Below are 26,670 nucleotides of genomic sequence, written 5' to 3' on the forward strand. Positions count from 1 at the left end.
CAGCAAAAGTACCTCACTATACACATCAATGACAGTCTTTTGTATGACATGTACACCGCTGCATGCTGAATTAACCTAAATTAGTCAAATTTATCAGCTGATCTACACTGATAATTATACATTGACACAAAAAAGAAAAGTTCCTAGTGCAAGATATAGTACAGCATACCTTTATCAATACACCCAAATGAATTGGTATATTACTGAGAAAAAAAAGCTTTCTTGCTACTTTATTATCTAATTTCTGATCAGACAAGCTAGATTAATGGCATTATTTGCATGAATATATTTATTGAAGGAATTGTAAAGATAAATTGTGTTCCAAGCAAAACTAATACAGAGACAGTACAACAGAGAGATCCACAAATACAAACCACACATCGGTAACACTTGGCTCGTGATATAGAGGCGTGTCCTCAGTGTGGCTCTCACAGATCCTGTCCGGTTCTGTTCTGCCATCCCAGTGTAACGGTGTCTGTAGATTGTGGCTACACGGCAGACAGCGAGGATTCGTACTTCTCATCGTAGGAGCCCCTGCCCCGGACTGCCAGTGCGACCGGCTGCTCCCCCAGCATCCCGTGCACTGTGGCTGTGCTGCTGTACTCGACGTCGGCACTGCGACACACAAGGGAAACGTGTTTGAAACGAGTAGAAACCGTTCACTGTCAACACTTGAGTCACAGAACTCGAGTCACTGTCGTCCGTGACGTTTCGCACTGCCAGCCCACAATGCCTACAGCCCTTTGTCATAGCAGCGGAGTGGGTCGATTCAGATTGAACAGCTAACACCTGCTTCCAGCCCGTGACAGAGCCTGTAGGACACACTGTGTTCACACTGATGCCACTGGGTGTCCAGTTGGTTTCACGATTTAAGGCCAATATCACAAGAATGAGCCTTGGAAATGGAACGCGCAGAGAACAGAAAGTGGCGTGACTGACTGGTCTGTGACACGGATGCCCCGAGGTTACCTGGCTGTGAAGCTGATCTGCAGCGCCGCTCTGCTGGTGGAGACAGGGTGGCCCCGTGCCTCGAGGACCCCACTGCCTGGTGACACGCTGAACGCACAGCAGCTCTCAGACGCCTCTGAGAGGACAGAGGAGAATATTTCACCACACTGACATTAAGACACACCCAGGAAGTGTTTAAGCCACTGAATTAATTAAACAACATTCACTAAAGGTGAAGAACTTTAATTAATTTCTGCTTAACATTCTACATTTAATACACTTACCTATGGAATGAAGTTTGTTTTTTAATATTCTTTATCATACCTGCACTGTACCTTTAATATCTATCAGCGATCACACTTATCGTACATGCTTTTAAATGGCATGGTTGGAAGCAGTATCGTGCAACATTATCCACATCAGGCGGAAACCCTACCCATCAGTGCCGTCCAGTAGCTGTTGGACCCCCCCCTGTTGGAGAGGATCACCTCTCTGACGTGGGTCTGGCCAACGTAGCAGGTCCCAAAATCCAGGCTGTGGCAGGACAGCTGCAGGGTGGGCACAGAGAGCTGAGCGCAGAGAGGGATCAGCTGCAACACAAACAAATGTAAACCTTTTATATACATATATACGGATGCCAGCCGGTTAACAGTCCCACTCGAGTGTAAGAGAAACACACTCATACGCTGGACTTTGATGAGCACCTGCGCAGTCTCGTTGCTGTACTCCACGGTGAGATGCTGGAAGAACTGCAGCCTCCTCTCCCCCGCGTCGGTGTGGAGCAGCTGGACGACGGCAGGGAGCTGCTCCTCGGCCTGGCGCTGGTACGTCAGCAGGGACAGGGAGCTGTGGAACGCCACTCTCACCTGCGGGCCAAGAGGGTCACGGCTTCATCAGCGGCTGGCACAGCGGGGAGCGCCTACATGTGAACGTCACGCACGGATCACTGTGAGCCGACCTGCATGTTCTGCTGGGGTCTGAGCAGGAGGAGCCGGGCCTCGTTCCTGTCGCGGGGGGAGCTGCGGGGGCCGCTCTGGGGCGCGGGGGAGAGGACGCTGAAGGGGGGCGGCACCAGCAGCCTGAAGTACAGCGGCGTCTCCGTGTGGTTCTTCAGCTGCAGGCTGCGGGTTGACAGGGACTCCTGCGCCACCTAGACCGTACACAGGGAGACGTGTCAGCTGCGGCGCGATGCGGGAGACGGGCCGACGAGGGGGCCAGGAAACATGTTCCTGATATCGTGTCACAGACTCTACTGGCGGTCAGTGTCTGAGGCGTGGCAAGAACCCCCTGCTCACCGTTTTGTGTGGCTCCTTTGGTATCAGATCACCGGCGATGGCCCGGAAGACAACCACCCCATCCTCTTCCTCCATTTCTACAGTTAACCTGACGAGACAAGCGGGACACTTCTGACTCTCCATAGAAAGCACAATGGCCGGTGGCATAACAAACATGAGTGCCCAGCAGTCGACACACACTTCATGAATGCCTCGGCTCTGAAAGAGAAGCTTGAGTCGTTCATTTCCACAGCTGCTTCGTGGCATGGCAGGGATTTTAACCACTGCTCTGCTAGACAAGGTTCCTGAGCAGCGCGGGGGGTTTTCATTGGGTGAACGGTTTGACACGGGCCACTTACAGAGCGGGATTCACACATGCATGTAGATCCAGCCTCAAGGGTTCCAGCTCGAAGCCCTGGGCCCGGGCCAGCTTCCCAGGGACACCGCAGGCCATCTGGGCACAGACACAATCAGAAGAGTGTAGGAGCAGTACAGGCAGAAAGTGCGTGCTACGAATGTCAATTCTGACACGCAGGTGATCAGGTGTGCTTACCTTGCTGTCCAGACTCATGAACCCCAGAGCGAATCCCACACACTCGGTCTTACTGACCATCTCAGACAGCGTCAGAGGCGTGAAGGACACGTGGACGGTGGCACTGCCCCACTGTGGCACTGTCTGGAGTGAGACAAAGACCTGATCATTAAAACAACACCATCAACCCAGCCATCACCAGATCATTACACGTGTGGATAGAACCCAGTTATGTGCAAGAAGCTTTCCTGTGAGGAACAACCCCCACACAGCCGATCCATCCTTAACAAAGAAAGGGTTTGTGTTCTTTAGAGTCACTGAAAATACCGCGGTGCTTTTGTTTTATTTGTAAATCATTCAGTGTAAACTGATCTTGCACATTAGTAGCTGAAACTGCAGGCCATCGAATCCTAGCCGTCAATGTGGACAAACAATTCCAAAAACAAAGTACTGAGCAGTTATCACAGTGACCCTGGGCTTAGTTCTCACAGTGCTCTTTGGCGTGAGGAGGGACAGAGAAGGCTGTCCTTTGTTCTTACAGCTCATACACCGTGTGTTTGTTGGACTTACGATCTGTCGAGGAGTGATGCAGTACGGATAGTCGGAGGCGACGCCCTCGTGCTGCCGGAGGTTGACTGAAACCACCTTCCGCAGTCTGTCCTTCTTATTGCCGCTGCTACTTTCCTCTTCCTCCTCCTCCTCCTCTTCCTCCTCTTCCTCCAGGGCCTGAGCAGAATATCAAAGCAGAGTGTATGTTTTCCCCTGCAGTTTTTCATTGAAGCGATTGTCAATAATGCCGGAGAAATGCTCGGCACAAACCGATCAGTTACTGAGCAATTCACCACTATTGGACAGTAAAGTGTAATCTGCCCATCGTGTGTCCTACAGTGTAAGAGAAACCCCTCCTGCAGAACCTTCAGACCCTGTGACTCTTACACAGTTCGTCCTGAGCGAGGAGGAGGTCCCTGCCGTGCTGGGGATGTTGTCCCAGTCCCACCTGCGCTCTCCGCTCTCGGTGGACCCCGTGCTGCCCCCCAGGACCTCGTTCCCGTCGGCGTCCTTCAGAGGGAAGGCCTCTCCATAGGACACCACCATGTCCAGGAGCTTCGGGTCTCCCTTCTCCTGGTTGAAGGTCTCCCAGTCCAGACGGATATCTGCCCACAGGAAACAGCTGATGTCTAACATTCCTCATCCTGCACTAGATCAGGTACGATAGTGCGTAAAACCCAGCTATATCATCGCCAGACAGGGGGATCTGACTCTCGACCTCCAGACACGTACCATAGGGGCTGCTGTTATTTATCCGCAAGGGCCGTGAGACGGTGTCTCCTCCAGATATATGAGTGCCGAACCTGTGAAATTATGAACCATGAATGTTACTATTAGTTTAATGATATTGTACATTATATAAGGCGTACTCTGAATAATGCTGAACAACGCCAATCATAGACGCTTCATACAGTCTCCCAAATATACTAATTGATGCCTGCAATTAACAATTTGTCAGAACAGTTGTACATACAGCAACGTAGGAGGGGTTTAGTCCAAGGAGTTGATATATACAGATCATACCTTACTATCGGTCCCCGGGTTTGATTCTCGGTCTGTGGTCCCATTATCTGGAAGAAGAGCGGACACCCTCTGACACGCATGGACATGGGGATGAGCACGGGATCCAAACCCCCCACCTGGGACACAAACAAGAAAGCCGAAGCAGTACAGAGTCAGAGAGTCCTTTCATCTCACGGGAAGTGTTGATCTCCGCGCATCTGGCAACGGGAAACCATACCCTGCAGACCAGGTCGTCTCGATAGTCCCCCCACATGTTGGCGAAGGCAGTGATATCGAGGGTCAGGGTCTCGAAGGGCCCCAGGGTCCCCGAGGCTGGCTGGACAAAGAACGCTGCTCCTTTTCCGTGGGAGAGCAGCCCGTTCACAAACTCTGTCCGGTACCAAAACAAAGCATTGCCTCAGAATGACCTCCAAATAAGGTGTGAGTACAAGTGGGGGAAAAATACATACTGAAAACATGGAACGTGAAACAACGAGCATCTTTGATGAAGATTAGAGCAGAACAATAAAAAGAACAGACTACCTTTGTGTGTCTGATCCTCAGCTTTGTGTGCGAGGGTCCTGTGTCTCCGTAAAAGGGTCGTCCTGAGAAATATAATATGCTCTGTAATCGATTCAATTATGTTTTTATACTATAGTTTAGAACAGCAACTGTATTGATAAAAGCCGAAACACTCGTCAATAAAAACAAATATTTCGTTCGAGCACGTTTTCTGCCACTAGATGTCAGCCTAGGTAAATGTTTGACAGTTTTCACATGCATATTTTTCATATATTCCTATTCAAGTGTAATCTAATGTTTACACAATAGTTCAATCAACTGGAATCTATACAGTTCTCTATCGACTGAATCAGTGTTTAACAATCGCTGAAAATATATGTAGTTAATAAATAATAACATAAAGGGTTAGACAGTCCTACAGGGAATAGTGCAACAGGCAGGGTTCGGGTGCGGTGACGTGTAAACAGTTTACCGTGGTCCGATGTGGGAGCCACAGGCTGCCGGGGGGGAAGGTGGGCGTCCAGTGAAGTACTCGGCCTCCACCACGAAGGGGGCGGCTATCGCAGTGTGATTGGTCATCAGCAGCTGCTTTTTCACCGCGCCGTGCACGAGGAGCGGCCCGAAGTCCAGCGCTACAGCCGGGCTGTCCCTAGAGAGGGGCTCAGCGCTGTGGGGAACAGGAAGCCCTTTGATATACACGGCACACTTTCAATTAACCCAAGAATTGTTGCAATTAAAATGTGCCTCATCCTTTTATTAACACGCTAAGCCTTCTACAAGAAAGTATGTGGTGTTTATATGTGCAAAGGAACTCATAGCAGCCCTGACACACAATCAAACTGAATCTGAATTATGCATCCAACATTCTCTGGTTGATCGTTCACAACGTACCTGTCAGATAATACATACGAGACGCGGAGGGGCTGCGCTTTGCTAAAAAAGACTAAAACAAGCGGGTCTTTCATATCCTTCACGGAACACAAGGCGATGACTTCTGTCAGCTCCCTCTGCAAAGGAAGGTGGTGAGTATTTATATGGATATAAATGAAGGTTTGTGGTTTTAATGGATGGCCTTTGAAAAGAAAAAAATGCATTTAATTTTATTAAACTAGAAAAAGTTGTATTTAGGTTTTTAATTCATGTTTCTAACATGTGCTTGCTCATGGAAAGAAAGGACATTAATGACACGTTAATGTATTACGGGTCCTGATGCGGAAGACCCTTCGAGGGAGTGCGAACAGGACGTACATCAGTGTTGGCTGTGAACTCCACACTGATCTCCGCCTCTGCGCTCGGCCCCAGTGTCCCAGCGGACGGAGAGAAAGTCGCAGAGCAGAGGGACGCCTGGGGGCCTTGCAGCTGTGAAAGAGCACACGGTCAGACTCACACAGACAGCCGTGCACTGTGTACATGCTCCTGACGCCGAGCAGGACGCGAGTGAGGCGCAGCGAGCGGCGGTGTGCTGACCTCTCCCCAGCAGAAGCTGGCGGGCAGCAGGGTTTGGTTGAAGAGCCTCACGGTGCCCCGCGCTGGCACCCCCACGTACAGCTCGGAAAACACCAGCTCACAGCTCAGCAGGCACACCTGGGGCAGCTGCACATTCGCCTGCACAGAGAGGTGACTGCGGGGAGGTACAGACGCACACACACAGATGACATCTCTCTCATAACACAAGAGGAAGATAAGGGACAAGCACAACACATCCCTCCAGATAAAGAAGCACAAAACATCCCTCCAGATAAAGAAGCACTTGGTCGAAATCTCAGACGCAGACATCAAATCGCAGAAACAGGGCGCAAGTTATATGTATATGTGGGATCATTCTATATATCTCAGAAATGTGTATATAGTGTATTTGATTAACATGACTTTATTTTGCAATAAAAAAATATAATTTTCCATTTACTATATTTAACTGCTTGTTATGTCATCCAGAGTCTTTATTATAAAAGCTAGAGACAGTGTGTTCATTTTGGCTGCCTTCCATTAATAAATCAGTTTACTGTGGTTACTTCAGTTACCCACAGGGAGAGTTAAAACAGAAGCGAAAGTGGAAAGACATTTGCGATCGTTTCCTCACCACCCACAGCCTCTGTCCACCGCCAGTTCTAGAATGGTGTGAAAGCGCTGACAGACTGAGGGCCTGAACACGACGTCCACATTGCACCCCCCCAGAGGCGGGAGTAACCCCCTGCAGGGCTCAACGCTAATCTGGGACACCTGCCGGGATGTCACGGAGGAAACAGAATCCATTAAAACCATTACTAGAACTTGCAACTCATTATTTACATTCAGAAGCTTGAGCTGAGGGTTCAGTAGATTTAGACTTAGCTTTAGTGACAGTATCCACACTTAAATTAAGACCAGGGTTTAAAATGATCAAGATGTTGATGATGATGATGAAGGTGAGGGTTAGGGTTAACTCTAGGCTGAGGGGAAGGACTAGGATTAAGGCTCGGTTTAGGTTTTAGGTTAGGCTTAAGGCATGGTTAGCACACCCTACCTAGATCTCTGATCCAGCTCTAGTAACTGGAGTTTTAGGTCAGGAGGAGAGTCAACAAAGCCAAGAAGTTTCTGAATCCCGGAGGTCGACCCAGGCCACCCTACCTCCCTGCTGAGCTCCTGACGTCTGTCGGGGACCTCCTGTAGTGCCCAACTGGCCGCCAGATGGCTGGTATTGGTGATGTGGACCGTGCTCTTGGCATGGTCTCCCAGCCTCAGCAGCCCCAGGTCTAGAGAAGGAATGTTAATGCACACCCGGGGGCCCTGCAAAAAAATTGCAACACTGAGGAGTGAATGTAGCAGCGCGATTTACAATATAGATGCTTTGGCAGGTTGGTTCTTGATACAGGAGATGAGGATTATAATGAATCGAGTGTTGCACCTCTTTAGAGAGTGTTATTGGGCCAAGCACTGCTGTGACTGAAGAGCTGCCAGTGGGACGCCTGCTCCAGTGGCCTCACCTTAAAGGCAGCCTGTACCACGAGGGTGACTGGCTCGTCGTGATGCTCGATGCGACAGTCCAGGCGGAGCGAGTGGCTGCCCGGCTCCCCTCCGGTCAGCGCCAGCTCCAGATCACAGCACTCGTTCATCTCTGCAACAGAAAAATCACCGCCAGTGCCTTAATCTGCATCTGTAGACCCATCTCTCGGTATCTGGAGGGAGGGCGAGCGCTAAGGGGCCACTGAACGTCTGAACCTCTGATATGATTAATAATCAGCCCAGGTTTCTCATTCCAGTCTGGAGATTTAGTTAAGTTTAGTCATGAACTGTATTCATAAATATCTGAAGAGATCTTAGGGTAAGAATTACCTATGACACCAGTAGGGGGCTCCACTTCCATTATATGATGGTCACTGAGCCTCTCCCAGTGAAACACAACGTGCGTTCTGCTGTTATTCCACATCTGAACATGGGACACAGAGGGGGCAGAGATTAGGAAAGAAAAGAACAGAAGAAACAATATACACATGTTTAGAAGGCTAGGAAAGGTTTGAATTAATATAATCAGGACCACAGAGTAGTGGTTCTCGTGGGAATAAATATGGGAACACAAATCATGAAAGGCATCGACCACATCAAACCAGAGGAGCTTTTCCAGATCAGCAGGGACACACGCACCCGGGGACACAAATGGAAATTGGGCTTCAAGACAGAAAACAGGAGACACTTCTTCACACAGTGAGGCGTCACAGTCTGAACAAACTCCCCAGTGATGTGGCTGAAGAGACAATTTGGGAACATTCAAAAACAGACTGGATAGGATCCTTGGATCACTTAGTTATTAATGGACACCAAACGAGCATGATGGGTCGAATGGCCTCCTCTCGATTGTAAACTTTCTTATGTTCTTAGAAGTAGCACAATGACACTATTGCACAATGTAGTGCAGGGTGCTGGCGATCTGAGTGGATTGATATTGACCTTAAAGCGCCTCTTGATAGTGGTTCCTGTGACGCTCTCTCCAGGAAAATGAAGGGCGTAGGGCTCCAGCAGGACCTTGTAGTGCTCCGTCGATCCCTTCACCTCGATCTCCATCACAATGACATCGTTCACCGCGGCTCTCCTCTGGGCCGGACGGTCTGCTCTGTAGGTTCAGAGAGCTGGACGTCCATGACAGAAAACGGGCTCTCGCTCTTCGAATATCACGACCAACAGGATGAGGGTATTAATACTGTGAAGTCATTACAACACAAACTGATGACTGTTCATGACCAAGCAAGACTCGTGTATTTCAAACGACAAATCAGAAATATAGGAATAAAGCCTTGTATAATAAAAGTCATATGTTAAAACAGAAAAAAATAGAGATAATAATGAAAGAAAATAGATATGTATCAGCAATGTACAGCCGAGGAAAATAAACATATTCTACAGCAACTGCTTATTGGTATGGAAGTGCATGAACATTAAACACCTCAGCAATTACTTATGTGTTTAACAATGATAAAAGCAAACTAAGTAATCAGTCCCCAGAGCTGGAATCCTAACTTTCTCGTGGGTTCGATGTATCCACCCCTCTCTCAAACGACGACAACAACAAAACATACATTAACATTAAGGAGTGGGAGTGGAGATTACATCATCCAAAAGCGAAATAAAAAAGCTAAAGACTTGCATATTTACTGGATTCCTCAAATCCATTTACTCTGAGTGAAAATGCCAGATCTATTTAAGATGTAAACCGCAGATCTGACAGCGCTGCAGTGAGCTCATAAATACTCATTCACATGACAGTACTATAATGCATCGCAAAGGACGCTGGAGAATTTGAGTGGTAATGCGGGTCATGTCTGGGAAGGTCACTGGAGAAGGTATATTCACGGCTTGCTTGTTTCACTGAGCTGCTGTCTAACTGCGGTTTCCTTTGATACGTGCACATTACCTCTGTTTTACATAAGCCTTTTAAATAACTTGGTGAACAGGTCAGGCCACTGGGATAAGATCAAGCTGTCAGTTTCTATTCTCCTCAATGCTGGATATGGCCTTTTCTTGACACATTCTCGGGATTAAACGCTTGTTTATTCTCCACATACTTCGTAACAAAAGACTTAGTTTACTCAAGGACCAAAATATGTACTTTAAGCAGTACAGAAAGCTTGCAGGTTCACAGTACGTCAAGAATTTCCCAAACAACCCCTACCTGGTAAAATACGGATTCAAACCAGTTTCATATTGCAGTTTCTGGAACTAAATCCCAGAAATTCAACAGACTTTGTACCAGCAGGAATTCTGCTCCATTATCTCAGAAGAACCGGATGGGGATCAAGGCCAAGCGGATCCTATAAAACACTACTGTATAGAACTCTGCCACCAAGCATGACAGAGACCCAAACATATTTTGTATTTCTCATTAGTTCTGTATACGTTACCCATCTCCGCTGGTCTCTTGCGGAGGGTCTGGGATATCCCTCAGGACCAGGTGACACACGCTGTGGTAATCTTTCAGCTGTAGGGAATTTCAGAGGTGTATTGTAATTTTTTAATTTCTTTAATTTTTAAAGTTCTTTCCACCCTGATGTTTCTGCCTTTATTTTGATTGCCAAATTTCCTATCATGACCATATCTTTCAAGAATGAAATGCCTCTTAGAGCTGCTGATCACACTTTTCGACGGCTTGTGCCATGCACTGGTGAGCTTTGAACACTTTCCTCCTGCAGCAAAGTCAACAGATATCCATTCAGCTGGAACCCAACACCGTTTTTATCAACGATTTTGTAACTAATACGATCTGGAAAAACAGAACGGGCACAATAGGTCCCAACAGCAGACAAGCTGTGTAAACGACAGATAAAAACAAGAGACTGTTTTGAACTTTGTGGGGGATGAAAAAACAACTAAAGAGCAGTGACCGATTCCAGAGATTAAATCTTGGTGGTTTTTGAGCCTCTATTCATATCATTCAACAAGCTATAAATGAAAATATGGGACTGTACCTCCTGTGGGCAGTAGCTCAGAGTAAATGCATGATCCTGAAGGGGCGCTAGTGTCCCCTGTCTGGGGTTGATGTCAAATGCTCCATCTGTGGCCATGTTGTAGTCAATCTTGGCCGGCTTGATCTCCTCCTCTGGCATTAGAGGCTGCAGATTGGGCATCATGATCTGCCAGTGGAAGGGCAGCGCTATGTGACTGAGGGGGGAGCAAATAAGCAATCAATGTTTGCAAGGGAGAAGTGGGCAGGTGAACAAGCTGTATGAAAATGGAATGAATGGAGAATGAAAAATAAAACCAGATTTAACCCACAACAGAAATTAATCTTCTACTGTATCATTGCATACAGAGGTACAACATATTTAAACACATCCAGCCTGGTGCCGGCTCTACATGCTGTGGAAATGTGATGGTTCTTGCATCAGATAAATGAGAAAGAACCGCTCTCTCACGCGGTGTTCCTGATGAGCAGCCTCTTCTGCGTCACTGAATGGGGGTTTGCGGCGTCAAAGCGAACAAAGTGCTCAGCAGTCAAGTCACGGGGCTCCCCTAGGGCCGGCCGGTCTTCTCCCTCGCTGATGGACAGCAGCTGTAGAGCAATGATCTGCCCTGTGCCTAGGAGCGCACGACACTATGAACCCACGGCCGCACAAGTGCTGACACAAAATTCGAACTGTCACTGGACGAAGCAGAGGTGCCAATCTTTTAAAATTAGAATCGTTATAAACGTTACTGTTCACCAAATGTGTGAAGTGAAAGAGGAGGAAATAATGATACAGTTTCTATGTGAAAGCTGCTTGAAAGTAAAATTAAATTGTGCATTTTATGTGTGTGCGCGCGTGGAATTTGTATTCCTTACCTGTCACCGTGATGTCTTTGACTTGGCAGTTGTCACAAACTATGCTGAAGATCTGTGTGAAGGTGTCAAACGACGATGGGAAGAATGCCACCTAGAAGAATGCACGTAGAATTAAAATCAGTTTTATATAAAGAATCCACACACAGCCTTCTCTCAACAATCAAATTCAATGGCAGCAATGTGGGGGGCTGTGTATTGCTCAGATTTGTGTATCAACTAACATGATATTGGGAATTTTACGTGCATTTCAAATATGTAAGAACAGTCGTAAAAGCCGACTCCTTTAACCTGCTGGCAATAGGTAAAAGGCGTCTGTTTTAGGTATGTATAAGCTTTGTGTAATTGCATTTCCACTTGCTGCATATCCTGTTGTGTGTGCTTTCTCAGATTTGTTTTTGTTTTTTGAATATTATGTGAAATCGGGACTCTTATTCATGCATATAAGAAATAAAGTCTCTAAATAAAGGTCTCCCAGGTTTTTGAAGACTCTGTGTTTTATATTTTTATAGGTATTGCTCCAACGTTGTGTTTGTGTAATAAATAATGTGATTATGACATATGTCTGTGCACATTTGAAAGACAAAACAGCCATACGATCACAGCCAATATGCCAGAAGCACATGGTTTAGAACTAGGGTTGCACTGAAAGAGCTAAAGTAAAATAAAAGCTCTGCCACAGGAGCCAAATCCTGAGCATCCCAAAAAACGACAACAAACACAGAATCACAGAAAGACAAGCTTGATTATAAAGAGGTGCTTGACTGTAAACATTGTCAAACCACATGGCACAGTTCAAACAGACCTCCACGATGGTGGCCTGGCCGGGATGCAGCTCAAAGAGTGACGGACAGATCCCGAAAGGAGGCTGCTCCGTGAAGCCAACTGTGGTCACGGACTGCAAAGTGAATTCAGACACACATGAGAGCAAAACCACATCTCCCAGCATCTCAACACTGCAGCACAGCATTCTGCTACATTTCACACTAAATTGTAGTTTAATGAGATAAGGGAAATTACCTTAAACCTTTTTGTTCACTTCATAATATCTCTGAATTTTATCTGATCAATTGACCCTGTTTATCTTTATTAACCAAATACTAAAAAGAGAAAGTATCTTCTAGGAGAGTATCTTGTGACACTGGATCACAGAATCGACTGTGTGAAGATGTTTACCCTGAAGTTTGCTGCTGGCCACATTTTCTTGGGCATAATGCAAAACCTCCCAGTGCTGAGACCCTCATTTTGGCAGAGAAACTCAGTGATCTTCACTCCACCAGCCAGGCAGAAACCGCAGTCCAAGACACTGGGCACTAATCGCGTACCAGAGGAAGGGGAAAAGTGTTAATATGTGCGTCCCCAAGCACACCACCTTTGAGTGATGTCAATGCAATGTGTACGGTGAGAGAAGGCTTCTGTCAGTGAAGGCAGTAAGCATTTCTACACAATCGTACAAATATCGTGAGAACTTCAGTGAGAGGTTGTACGAGACAGGTTCTGCATTTTCCAAAGCTGATTGAGCTGGCCTATGAATCTATCATAACTTATATTGAAGCTTGATCGTTAATCAAAGCCTAACCAAGTGTGCCAAGTACAGCTCTGAGGAATGAGGAGTATCGGTAACAATAGCAAGGCCATCACAACACACACGCCCCCAAAGCCAACGAGACAGAGTGAGTGTGTGTGTGTATGCGTGTGTGTTTGTGTCTGCGTGTGTGTGTGTGAGTGTGCCTGTGTGTGCGTGTCTGTGTGTGCATGTGTATGTGTGACAGTGAATTTAACCTCAGATCTATCAAATACTGACAAACTTGGTCGTTTTCCCACAGTTTTGCAATGGTTTTGCCATGCATTGTTCTTGGCTTTGCCATGGTTTCTATCATGGTTTACTATACCTTTACTGTGATATAAATTTGACCACACACTTTACTGTGGTTTTACCACAGCATATCACAGGAAAACAATTACATGATCCATATCTCCTGAATTCGAATTTGTAAATCCAACGCAAGTCCTTACGTGTTAGAATTGGTGGTGGTCTTCTAGCTTCAATGGGCACCACCAGTGGGTAGAGGGCCTGTGTCTCCACTAAAACAAAGTCCTCGAAGTCTGCCAGGGAGTCTGGAGCAAAGCGCACTGTGTAGTGGCAGCTCATCCCAGGGGCAACAATGCCCCCTTCTCCAGGGAATTTCCCTGGGAAAACAGGACATACATATGTTGAACACAATAGCCTACTGAAATTATCACTACATCATCTCATGTGTGGAAAAATACATGACACAAAGAATGTAGCCATTGAAGAGTTACCCCCCCCCCCAGTAGGTTTGATTTAATGACATTTGTATTAAACACAAAGCTAATTAAACAGTTTGTCCTAATGGTGGAAAGTTATAAGCCAAGAGCCAGCTCTCAAACAAACAACAGCTTAAAAAAACAACAACAGATGTAGATACTAAACACAGAGCACTATCAAGTCTGTGACCTTTTAAGAACCAAGCATTATTTGTGAAACACGGTTATTTATTTTTAATATAAACAAGGCATTCAAATGTACATCAAATAACCTTGAAACTACAGCAAAATGAGGGAGGAGAAGAAGCAGTGAAATGAAAATGACAGTTGCTCAAAGCAAAAGGTAAATGTCAACAGGTATGAGGTTTTTGAGGTCAGTTCTTGATGACAGAACTCCAAGTCAGCTTAAAGAAACTGAGAAAATCCCATATGGAAGACAAATATAAGTTAAGTCTGAAAACCACCAAACCACTAGTACATTGTATTCTGATGAAAGCTCTGGTGAAATGTATACTTGATGCCAATCTGTGCTTGTAAAACATTGTAAAATATAAGTTTTCGATATATTACTTTAATTAAGGAAAAAATATAACTTTCACATGCTAAAATTGGAGAAGTGCAAATTATTTTTTGACTTTTGGTAACACTCACTCAACATCTGACCCTTTCCCTGAACTGAAGGTTAAATTCTTCAGCCAAGTCAATCCATAATATTCCTGAATGCTTTTTTGCACAAACATGTTTGAGTTTGAAAGGCATGCCATGTCTCAACAACAGATGGCACTATTTGTACACACACATGTTTTTAGGCAGTAAGTATTACTATAGCAGGAGTTGCCAGGTCTGCTTCTCAAGGGCCTCGATGCAGGTTTTCAGAGGTCCAGTTAATCGGTTAAATGGAATAATTTAGCGCTGAACTGAAACAAAGCCAAGAACATTGTACTGGCTTCTGGAATGCAACCGGCCATGCCTGTTTTCTAACACAGGAAATATACCTTAGATATCACAGACAGAAGGTAGGAATCATATGGTCCCCTTAATATGACAACAAATAACCTCAAACAAAATGTCAAAAAGTGTTTATAAATCACCAATACTTGGATATTTCCAGATTCAATTGTCATTTCATTGCCATTGCCGTTCTGTTTGGGTCAGATGTGTATTTACTTTTGCCAGAACCAAGGGATGGAAAAGACATCTACATTCTGTGACATAAAGATGTCTATCACCTGTGACAAAAGCAGTAACACCTTTTGTGTAGGTTCTGTTAAAATGTGAAAAATATACAAAGCTTTCCTGGGACTAAAGTGCTTAAAATAGAAGAATAGATTTAGATAATGAGTCTGGAGGGCCCTGTAAAAATCGCATGACAAGGGCATGAATGGCTCTGCGGCAGATGTTTCCTACCTGCGTGTCTAATTCAATACGGCGAGCTAATGAACGCCTCTAGCCTGTGATATCTAGGGGGTGTGAGGAGGAGAAGCTCACCAAGGCCGATGGAAAAGTACGGTGTGGAAGGGGGGATGACACGGACATGCCGGCTGGTGGCGGTCAGGTTCCGCAGCTCCAAAGTCGTCTAAAATGGGGAAAACATGAATTTATATCTGCGTGAACCCTTGGAGAAAATGGCCAGGTGACACTGTATTGTCAGGTATTGTGTCAGTCGGTGTTTTTTTAACCATGCTGGTTTTATTGGACGTGTTTTTGAAGAGGCTCTGAGCGCTACCTCGTAAATCTGCCCCACTCTGTAGTCGTTAAAGAACACAATGGCTGGATTGGCAAGAAAAACCGGAATGGCTTCGAGTGGATCGCTGCGGGAAAAAGGGGAGGAAAAAAAGAGTTTGCAAGAAGGTAACACAATATGATAGTACGGCAGATATGACCACTATAACACACAGTGATCGTGGTATGAATCAATGACAAATATAATAATCTTATAAGGCCATAGTGTATGAAAAGAGGAAAGGGTTGGGTAAATTCCTGGAAGTTTTTTTTTTTCCCTTGTTGTAATAATTCCACATTTATGAATAGATTAGTGGCCCTAATTTCATTTAGCAGCAAGTCATAAGGACGTTAAACATTAAAATACAAATGTCAGTTAGGTTTCAGTTTTACCCATGACATTCACCAGGAAATGTTACATATTTAGCTTATAAATATGTAAAACAATGAATACAAAGATACATTTCTCTTTTCATCTTATAATACTACCAATAGACGATACAAGTGTAATGTGGGACAGTGCTGAATATTATAAAAGGCTTGTGCAATATTGCAGAGTTATGCCTAAGGGCCAGGCAGCACAACAAACCATCAACAATTGACGGGTTTGTCTGTGACATATGGAGAAGTAGCTCAGGTGCTAAACGCTACCGGGGTTCTCTTTTTGTTTTCCACACATCTCTAAATTGTTTCCTTCCATGACAAAAAGGAGATCTTTGTTCTGCTTTCACCGTGGTTGTTTCAGCACATAGATGATGCAAGCGCAATATGGGCATTATCATTTATTATCACTGTAAAATGTTCATCGCAACGCTGAATTCCACAGGGAAGTCATGTGCCCTCAGTTATTAACTGTCAGATGATGGGGGGACTTGGTCTTGTGATTCCCTGGGATGCAGTGAATCAAAAAAAACACATTTTCTGGCCAGCCCAGGCTCGGGAAAGGGGGTGATTGCCAGCACAGCAGTCAAACTGTGTAACTTGCTGCAGAAGGGTAATTTTAAAAATGTCACCTGAGCAGTGTCACACCTGGGCAGTTTCATTCCTGAGCCAAGTCACTGACATTATTACACCCAATTTGGAGATACCTACCATTCTTTATCTTAAGATAACAAATGGAAGGTATCGCCAAACTCAATGGAATGGAACCGGGTGTGACAATGCCAGTAGTATTTTCAGAGGTGTCCCAACTGACTCCTTATTTTACCCACCTCTTTTGATTGTTGCTAAAACCAGCTTGTTCTGGGTACCTGAAAGGACTCAAACATGTGCCTGCAACAATACAGAACAATGCTCAGCGCAGGAGCCTCAACACGTCACCCAGAGGTGCGTACTATATCGCCCTTTTCCTCTCATCACCGGACTTTTGCTTTATCTACAACAAAACGCATGTGCTACCTTTCCTCCACCAGCACCCTCTTCCCCTCCACCATCCTCTCCACCTTCCTCATGGGCAGGATCAGGGACTTTCCCCCCCGGTGGGCATGAGGGGGCAGGAAGCGAGGGTTGCGGAGGAAGTTGTGTCTCTCCTGCAGCTTGGCCACGGCGGCCCGCTCCTCAGACAGGCTGCTCCCACCCAGCTCCTCCTTCCACACCACTTTTCTGGACGGGCCGGATTTCTAAAACAAAGAAACAAAATCGATAAAGGCATCAGAACACGGGCGCTACAATCTGGGTTGTGTTTCTAATAGGAGCCGTGATACACATTTCTGGACTGAAGCATATGAAGGAGATAACATAATGCCAGAAATATAATTACAGGGACAACCTTCTTCTCATTTAGTTTAATTTAAAGTGCATAAAGCAAAGAGGCAAGTTAATGAAATAAGTTTAAAATAACATTTCGACTCTTTACAACATTTATAACTAATAACATAGAAACAGAAACATTTGGGGGCAGCAAGGTTGCCAGGAATTATTCCTGTTTCCCAACACAACATGTCCAGCTGCATTTAACCTGCCATGGGTATGGCCAGAAATGTTTTGTTCTAGTACATACCTCTTCCTCACTTTGCAGGTGTACACATGATGCTGCAAGGCCTTGGAGAAACCAGATACTCAAATACTCATATACTCATTCAGGACGAGATGTCTTTTTTTACAGCATATGACATCACTGTGAAACGCTGCCCTCAAGGCAGATATTAAGGATTCCTGCAGTGATTGTGCATAGCGTTAACCTCAGTCTGTCAACAGCTTCCATAAATCAGCTGATCGCCAACCTGAAGTGAACCTTGAAAAGCTGCGATTTTAAATCTCCGCCTAGAATAAAAATGATGCAAACTGCACTTCAGGGGCTGAATACAGTATGTGATACGCATGTTGAATTCAACTGTAGCTGAAAGCCAACACAGTCTTACTTTAATGGATTTGATGACCCTCGTACTGCTCTCTGGAGTGGAAGGGAGTGTTAGAGACACTTCTGACTCCTCTAATATGCTTTCGGCTGTCCTTTCCGGAGGTGGGATTTCAGTGTAATCGTCATCTTGGGAAGATCTGGAAACATGCTGAGTGAAGCTCAGTGTTGGATTGGCAAAGCTTGGAGCCGATTTTCCTTGGGAAGTGCATGACAGAAGAAAGATGACACTCAATCAAATTCCTTTTAATTCTGTCAGGGGTGGCAACCACATACTATCTGAGGAATATATATCAAATTAATGTTGTAACTGTTAAATGGCCAAAAAAGGCTGCTATTGTTAAAGGAGCTGCTATTAACTGCTATTAATCTAGAAGCTGATTATTGACATATGATTTTATGATTAAAAAGCATAAGTGATCCATTCAGGATATGGTGCGACATGCTCGCACTGGAACATATTTTCTACAAATGGTGCCATGAGATACAACCTTGACCTTTTGGGAATAAATATACATTTAAATTGAACGATCAAAAATTTAAAGAATACAATTTTACCCCCTTCTTTTACTACCTTGAATCATTCAGATTTGTGCAGTACCTTTGGGTGCCTTTGTAAGTAGTTGTTGCTCCGTAACGTAGTCCTCGGGACAGATCAAGTGGTGCTGTTTTAGAAGACTGTTGTCCACACACCACTTGAAGGTTGATTTCACTGAGAACAGAACTTAAAATCATTCCCTTCACCTCACCATTTAAAAAATGTCCGCGAGTTGAGCATGCAAAGAGAAGTGCTTTATTATCTAAGATATCTCAGATACATCAGCACACGATCTTGTTATACTATGGGCCAGACCACATCAAATAATGATCTACACAGCTTTCGTCTGTACCCTATCGCGGTTTCATTTATTCATAGAAGCCAATTCTACTATTTTAAAATCAAAACACAATAAGGTACAAGTTTAAAGTAATGTAAATATTTTAAAAAATGTGATATCTTGTAACAATTGTATGTCACCCTGGATAAGGGTGTCTGTTAAGAAATTGAGTAATAATTCATGTTTCACAGGTGTGTCAAAGTTTTGATTTGGTCTCAGAAGTTTCAAATCCCTTATCGTTATGATTACCCATATGACAACTACCTATCCTACTCCTGGCTCTACTGTATTTATGCTACCATTTACAAAAACATGAAAGGCAGCGTGTGCAACATGCTTATCTTTGATACAGAGTGATGAGACAAAAGTAAACAGACGTTCAGGACAGGAAAGAACATGTTTATTCTGAAGCCAATTGATTAATTTTCATGAATGATGGCCCAAATCTCTATTCTTCTGTATTTAGCTGCTGATATAGTCTTCTTGTCAGTTTTGCATGATGTTTACAACATGATAAAATCTAGATGCTCTGTTCTGTTGTGGCACTTCAGTAGTGAATCGCCATCTATAGTTGTCAACATATTGGAGAACATATTTAAGCTGGTTGCAATTTTGTTTTCCTCTCCTATCATATCAAGCTCAGTCCATGACATAGAAAACCTAAGGGGATTACATAATTTGACACACCTACAGTGAAGGAAAAAAGTATTTGATCCCCTGCTGATTTTGTACGTTTGCCCACTGACAAAGAAATGATCAGTCTATAATTATAATGGTAGGTGTATTTTAACAGTGAGAGACAGAATAACAACAAACAAATCCAGAAAAACACATTTCAAAAAAGTTATAAATTGATTTGCATGTTAATGAGAGAAATAAGTATTTGATCCCCTATCAATCAGCAAGATTTCTGGCTCCCAGGTGTCTTTTATACAGGTAACGAGCTGAGATTAGGAGCACTCTCTTAAAGGGAGTGCTCCTAATTTCAGCTCGTTACCTGTATAAGAGACACCTGTCCACACAAGCAATCAATCAATCAGATTCCAAACTCTCCACCATGGCCAAGACCAAAGAGCTGTCCAAGGATGTCAGGGACAAGACTGTAGACCTACACAAGGCTGGAATGGGCTACAAGACCATCGCCAAGCAGCTTGGTGAGAAGGTGACAACAGTTGGTGTGATTATTCGCAAATGGAAGAATCACAAAATAACTGTCAGTCTCCCTCGGTCTGGGGCTCCATGCAAGATCTCACCTCGTGGAGTTTCAATGATCATGAGAACGGTGAGGAATCAGCCCAGAACTACACGGGAGGATCTTGTTAATGATCTCAAGGCAGCTGGGACCATAGTCACCAAGAAAACAATTGGTAACACACTACGCCGTGAAGGACTGAAATCCTGCAGCGCCCGCAAGGTCCCCCTGCTCAAGAAAGCACATGTACAGGCCCGTCTGAAGTTTGCCAATGAACATCTGAATGATTCAGAGGAGAACTGGGTGAAAGTGTTGTGGTCAGATGAGACCAAAATCGAGCTCTTTGGCATCAACTCAACTCGCCATGTTTGGAGGAGGAGGAATGACCCCAAGAACACCATCCCCACCGTCAAACATGGAGGTGGAAACATTATGCTTTGGGGGTGTTTTTCTGCTAAGGGGACAGGACAACTGCACCGCATCAAAGGGACGATGGACGGGGCCATGTACCGTCAAATCTTGGGTGAGAACCTCCTTCCCTCAGCCAGGGCATTGAAAATGGGTCGTGGATGGGTATTCCAGCATGACAATGACCCAAAACACACAGCCAAGGCAACAAAGGAGTGGCTCAAGAAGAAGCACATTAAGGTCCTGGAGTGGCCTAGCCAGTCTCCAGACCTTAATCCCACAGAAAATCTGTGGAGGGAGCTGAAGGTTTGAGTTGCCAAACGTCAGCCTCGAAACCTTAATGACTTGGAGAGGATCTGCAAAGAGGAGTGGGACAAAATCCCTCCTGAGATGTGTGCAAACCTGGTGGCCAACTACAAGAAACGTCTGACCTCTGTGATTGCCAACAAGGGTCGAAGGGGTCAAATACTTATTTCCCTCATTAACATGCAAATCAATTTATAACTTTTTTGAAATGTGTTTTTCTGGATTTTTTTGTTGTTATTCTGTCTCTCACTGTTAAAATACACCTACCATTAAAATTATAGACTGATCATTTCTTTGTCAGTGGGCGAACGTACAAAATCAGCAGGGGATCAAATACTTTTCCCTCACTGTAGAAGGACATCAAAGGACATCAGATTAGTAGTTAATCTTGTTACAATAGATTTAATGATATAGTTCCATATACAGATACAGACTCCTGGAGGGAGTGCAGACACAATGCCCCACAGTGTCAGGGCATGTATAGACACTTATTGTACATTACTCCATATAAATACTAACACAAAACACAAATGTTAGGTTTTCCACGACTAATTTTGAAGGGACTTCATACGAGAGATAAATAATTGCATAAACTTTATTCCCAGGGTTACCAAATGTCACAGCACCATAGACCGACCTGGTGGCAGGCCCAGAGAGAAGTACATGTCTCCCACTTCCTGTACTGTCCTGCTCAGGGCCCTCTCCTCTGCCACGGTGGACCGGGCGCGGGCCTCGGCGATGTGTTGCTCCAGCATGCTGGCCTCTGCCATTCGTCGGCTGTACTCTGCGTGAACCTGACCATGGCGACCCGGGGACAAACGGTTAAATACTACCAAGGTGGCCAAACAGACACAAAACAAAGATAACATGTGTTTATGCATTTAAAATCATGATAATCAGCATAATATAAAAAAATGAACAAATAAAGATGTAAACATTAGTGATTTGATTTATAACAAGTATTTCCTCCACCTTCTGAAGCTCTGCAACATATTTCTCATGATAGTCATTGCCTCCTCCTCGTGACTTTTCCAGGTTGGCCACAGTGTCTCTGCCTATGATGTCTGTGGTGTACAGCTCCTTGAAGATGCTGGCCAGTAAATGAGAAATATCCTAGTGGAGAAGAGAAACAATTTTAAGAACACAAGAAAGTTTACAATCGAGAGGAGCCCATTCGCCCCATCATGCTTGTTTGGTGTCCATTAATAACTAAGTGATCAAGGATCCTATCCAGTCTGTTTCTGAATGTTCCCAAATTGTCTCTTCAGCCACATCGCTGGGGAGTTTGTTCAGATTGTGACACCTCTCTGTGTGAAGAAGTGTCTCCTGTTTTCTGTCTTGAATGCCTTGAAGCCCAATTTCCATTTGTGTCTCCGGGTGCGTGTGTCCCTGCTGATCTGGAAAAGCTCCTCTGGTTTGATGTGGTCGATGCCTTTCATAATTTTGAAAATCATGAAAGGCATCAACTACATCAAACCAGAGTTTGATGTGGTCAATGCCTTTCATTATTATATTTTTAGGTGCCCTACATGAAAAATATAATTTTTAGCCCTACCTAAAAAAGGCAATGATCAAAGAGGATTTTGAGTAGCACTCAGACTTCACATTATAATATTTTATTTGCAGGGATAGGATACAAGTGTTAACATTTAGAAAGTCACAAAATAACCTGCAGCCAGATTGAACCTTATTACGGTGTAGTGGGAGAACAAAGGAGAACAAGAGGAGGAATACAAAAACATAACAGAGGGTGCTGCTGAACTATCATATTTGAGCACGTTACAAGTGACCTAACCCTATGAAAGTACACAACAGAAGAAAGATCAAATTCCTTTTCCTCTGTCAGGCCTAATCCCTCCAGGGTGGCAAAATCATACTATCTGATGTTGTTTGAATATATATAAAATGAATATTGTAACTATTAAATGGCCAAAAAATACTGCTAGTGTTAAAGGAACACAAACACAAAATCAGTACAGTGTTAAGCCTCCACCGACGCTATTTTTAACTCTCTACTGGGTGGAGTCGTGCCTACAGGTGAACTAAACATAATGACAGGGAAAAATCGATTCATGTAAGAATCGCGAGTTCTGTCTTCTAAGATTATGAATCGATATGCACATTCCAAACATTGCTTTTAAGTATTATTTCATGGGGAACAGATTTGTGATACAGACATGCGTTTTCTTCTAGATGCAGGGCTGAGATACTGATAAAAAGGAACATATTTGGATGTTTGTTTAGATCTCTACTTTCCTGGCTTTTGCAATCCAATACGCAACTGCAGAACATGGGGATGGTTATTGACCAATGAGGCTTTCCTCAGAGCTAGCGAGCTTATTTTTTACCCAATCACAGAGCGTGACTGGAATATCTAGCCAATCCAAAGGACTCTCTGTGCCCTGGATCTCTCAACTGGTAAAGCAGGTGTCAGTTAGCGCTGCTCCAGAGCACAGAGAGACTTTGACATTTTAGCTTATAAACAGCATGCTTTTGATATGAACCAAATATTTTTGCTTTGATCGATTCGAGAATCGTTTTAAAACCGAATGGAGAACCCCAGAATCGAAATCGAATGGTGAGATTACTAAAGATTTGGAAATCCCTGTCCTGGCAGGATCTGCCATCTTTTAGCTTCCCGATATACTGCTACAATTACATGTTTTGAATATAGCAATATCCGTTGAAATGTCAAATATTCATTAATCAATGGTTGTATTTGAGTTTCATATGACAATGTGCCGATTATACAAAATGGGGTCTAATAAGAGAGCCTAGGAAGCACGTCCTGTTTCAATGATCATAATAATATATTCTCCAAGACATTAATTAGTGACATATAATAATATGTATTAGATAATGTGTATAAATCAAAAACCGTGCTGAAGCAGCCTTCAGAAACCTGCGCAGGAACTGTATTTAAAATGAGCATACAAGTTTAATACAGAAACTGACAACGTTTGTAAACAGTATTATTATTATTATTAACAACAGAATAATAATAGTGATAATAATAACACACATGACCAGCTGAAACCTGTTTAACGAGGCCTACCTGCGTCTTCTCCGAGGCCGGCCTGTGTCTGTGCATGCACGGCTCCGGGGTGAGCGGGGGGTCCGAGTCTCGCAGCATCTCGGTCCCACAATGAGCGGCTCTAACAGCGAGGACCATGTCGGTACAGAGGGGCCGGGTTTAGTGTTTTTTTAATAAGATGCAAAACGCATTAAAGCTGATGTTTTCTCAGCGTTTTATTTTCCTTCCCAAAGCGCTGTTCTTCAGGCGGCCATCTTTGTGTACCACCGGTAACCACGGCAACGCACTTAAAGGACAGGCGCGTCCTAAGGCACTTTGACCTCCGCCGACAGAAATTAGAAGAGCGAAAATTCAACTAGAAATTGAATGATGTCAAAATATCGGTGACAGTTTTCCAGTCCGATTTAGGTTAGAGGTAGTATGCATTAGCAATACCATAAAAGTAGGTTACTATAGCTGTAGTATAATAACAGATGTGTTAATCTTCCGTGATAGTAAGTTTTATTATTATTATTATTATTATTATTATTATTATTATTATTATTATTATTATTATTATCATATGGACAATAAATAATATTAATGCTGATAATATAATGCAAAAATCCCAAAGAGTAATTAAGCTGTTTACATCAAGCTGATGCACACTACCTCTAGCCTAAATTGTACAGTACAGCTTCTACTTTGATTGAAAACTATCACTGATATTTAACAGCATACTTCAACACAATAGTACATATCCAATAATATATCATGCAAAAAGTACTGTCACATGCAAACAACGCATCTTCATTAAATTCTAGTTATTATTATATTCAATATATCCTTAAAGGGTAAACAAAACTAGTTAAATTCTCCCTCTGCCAAGACTGTAAGCTCCCCTCTTCATTTGCTGCCAGTATCATATGCAGGGACAATAACAGGATCCGTACAAAGGGTTTTCACCTTTGTTCTTTTGATTTTGCTTGTTGAAATACTTCCACAATTATTTTCAAATTCCTGAAGGTTTTTAGCATCTTATTACTGCTGTAAAGTATGGTGCATATTGGCACAGTGCTTTGCCCATTAATTCCAGTTTCTAAAGCCTTCAGAAGAACAAAGAGAGCGAGATACCTTGCTGTAGTTTTTTTTTTTTAATATGTCCCTTTTATCTGCTTGTTCCAGAATATTTGACTATTTGAACACTTGTGGATTAGTAGAACAAGATTTAGAAAGAATGATTATGTTTACTATAAGGAATTATAATCACAAATTAAAGTCTTTACTAATCCAAGTCTGAGACAACAGTGAACAAAGCTGGTCCTATCATTGGGGTCATAGAGAAAAAGATAACTATACATTGATACAAAACTATGGCAAAAGAAAAAACTGTATATATACAAAGGTAGGACCACTACACAGAAGGAAGATCATCTGTTTCAGTTTGATTAGAGCAATATATAATGTCTATGTTCAATGTTGTCTAATCAATATAACATATGATCCAGGAAGCTTTGGTTTCTGATTGGTGTGTAAGTCATAAGCTTGGCATTATTTTATATAATATCCTACCTGGATATGTCTGTGATGAGGATAGGAAGCATAACGTGATGACTGCAAACATTTTAGTAATACAAAAAACCACTGAGTGCAAGTGCAGAGACAGATCAAACACACAACTTGCAATCCTGTGTGTTGATTAACTAGGTTAAGAAACTATGGAAATTAGGCTCCTGAGTGGTCGAGCGGGTCAAAGCCTCTTCTCTGCGTGCAGATTGAGCCGTAAAATCCAGACAGCCCTGGTTTCAAACTGGACTTTATTATTGCCGACTGTGATTCTACAAATGGCGGTCTGCATTGGACATTAACTTTCATAACCTGTAAACTAAGAATTACTCTTTTAGTGTGTATTCCATATCATAGAAAAATAGCAACTCAGTGGAAATTGTTTTGTGTTAATTATCAGTATAAAGTCTAACTGGATGAAATATAAACTGGAATCAGAGATGGGGGGGGGGGCAATTTCTAAATGCTTGGTACTTGGTTTCTATGTTCTCTGCTGTCTCCAGCAGCATCTGTTGACAAAACAGGTATTCAGAGCATGACTTAACATGTTACTCAGGACTTACCAAACAGGAAACCCTGCGTTCCACTCTTTGACAGACCTCTGCTTTTACCTTCCACCTTTTTAAAGTCATGGGGACAAATGTTGATAAATATATTTCTAAAGGTTTTTTTTGGATTTCACAATATTTGAGTGTGTCACATTTTATTTGCATGCTGTGCAGATAAATATGTTCTTTATTTCATAGACTGTGGGGGTATTATTTGTTTTTCATTTCAAGAGTGTATGCCTGCCACTTGGCCATGCCTGTAGGAAGCTCTTTTTCTTTATCTTCAACCTCCTTTTGTTCTTTTGTGTGCTCCTCTGAAAGAATGTATCGGCCTTGGTTACAGCTGCCCTGCTTTTCAGTACTTGATCCTAATTATAACTCCCCAATCCCAAACCATTTTAAACACCTACACCTTGGCCATTCATTTTGTGTCATCGAGCAATTATAACCCACACCTGTTTTCAAGCAGGTTTTTCTTGATTGATAACTCAATTAGCAGCAATTCTTCTTCACAACTGTCCTAGCTTGTCCATATGATAATATAGCTAAACATTTTCTTAAGGTATGCCTTTACATTGTATTTTAAGAGAGGGCGTGGCTTGGTAGATAACACTATTCTGCCATCCGAGGAAGCAGACTCAGTAAATTGAGTTCAAAAACAGATACATGTTAGACTATCAATCCATCGATAATTTGTATTAATTCAGTTTCATTCATAAAACTAATTGTGTTAGTGTGCTTTTTTCATTGATACTTTGTGAAAATATAGTGCAGGAAA

General features: G+C 43.5%; 1 protein-coding gene across 1 annotated transcript; it reads right to left on the minus strand.

Annotated features, from left to right (window-relative positions):
- Nucleotides 1-65: 65 nt before the first annotated feature.
- On the minus strand, nt 66-24,087 carry dlec1 (DLEC1 cilia and flagella associated protein). Its single transcript, XM_066716863.1, has 38 exons — nt 23,821-24,087; nt 21,738-21,878; nt 21,403-21,559; nt 18,583-18,693; nt 17,986-18,179; nt 17,024-17,244; nt 15,630-15,714; nt 15,392-15,479; nt 13,631-13,804; nt 12,791-12,927; nt 12,420-12,512; nt 11,618-11,708; nt 11,211-11,373; nt 10,764-10,956; nt 10,200-10,276; nt 8,752-8,914; nt 8,140-8,233; nt 7,791-7,921; nt 7,435-7,593; nt 6,908-7,047; nt 6,295-6,448; nt 6,076-6,186; nt 5,719-5,834; nt 5,300-5,494; nt 4,849-4,910; nt 4,544-4,695; nt 4,327-4,442; nt 4,036-4,106; nt 3,691-3,908; nt 3,325-3,480; nt 2,776-2,898; nt 2,582-2,676; nt 2,244-2,331; nt 1,907-2,098; nt 1,653-1,814; nt 1,385-1,538; nt 970-1,084; nt 66-615 (listed from the first exon to the last, which is right to left on the minus strand). Exons 1-38 carry the CDS (start codon nt 23,935-23,937, stop codon nt 489-491), a joined length of 5,136 nt encoding a protein of 1,711 aa, XP_066572960.1. The 5' UTR covers nt 23,938-24,087; the 3' UTR covers nt 66-488.
- Nucleotides 24,088-26,670: the final 2,583 nt, after the last annotated feature.

The sequence above is a fragment of the Amia ocellicauda genome, chromosome 2 (assembly GCF_036373705.1).
Source record: "Amia ocellicauda isolate fAmiCal2 chromosome 2, fAmiCal2.hap1, whole genome shotgun sequence".
NCBI classification, from domain to species: Eukaryota; Metazoa; Chordata; class Actinopteri; order Amiiformes; family Amiidae; genus Amia; species Amia ocellicauda.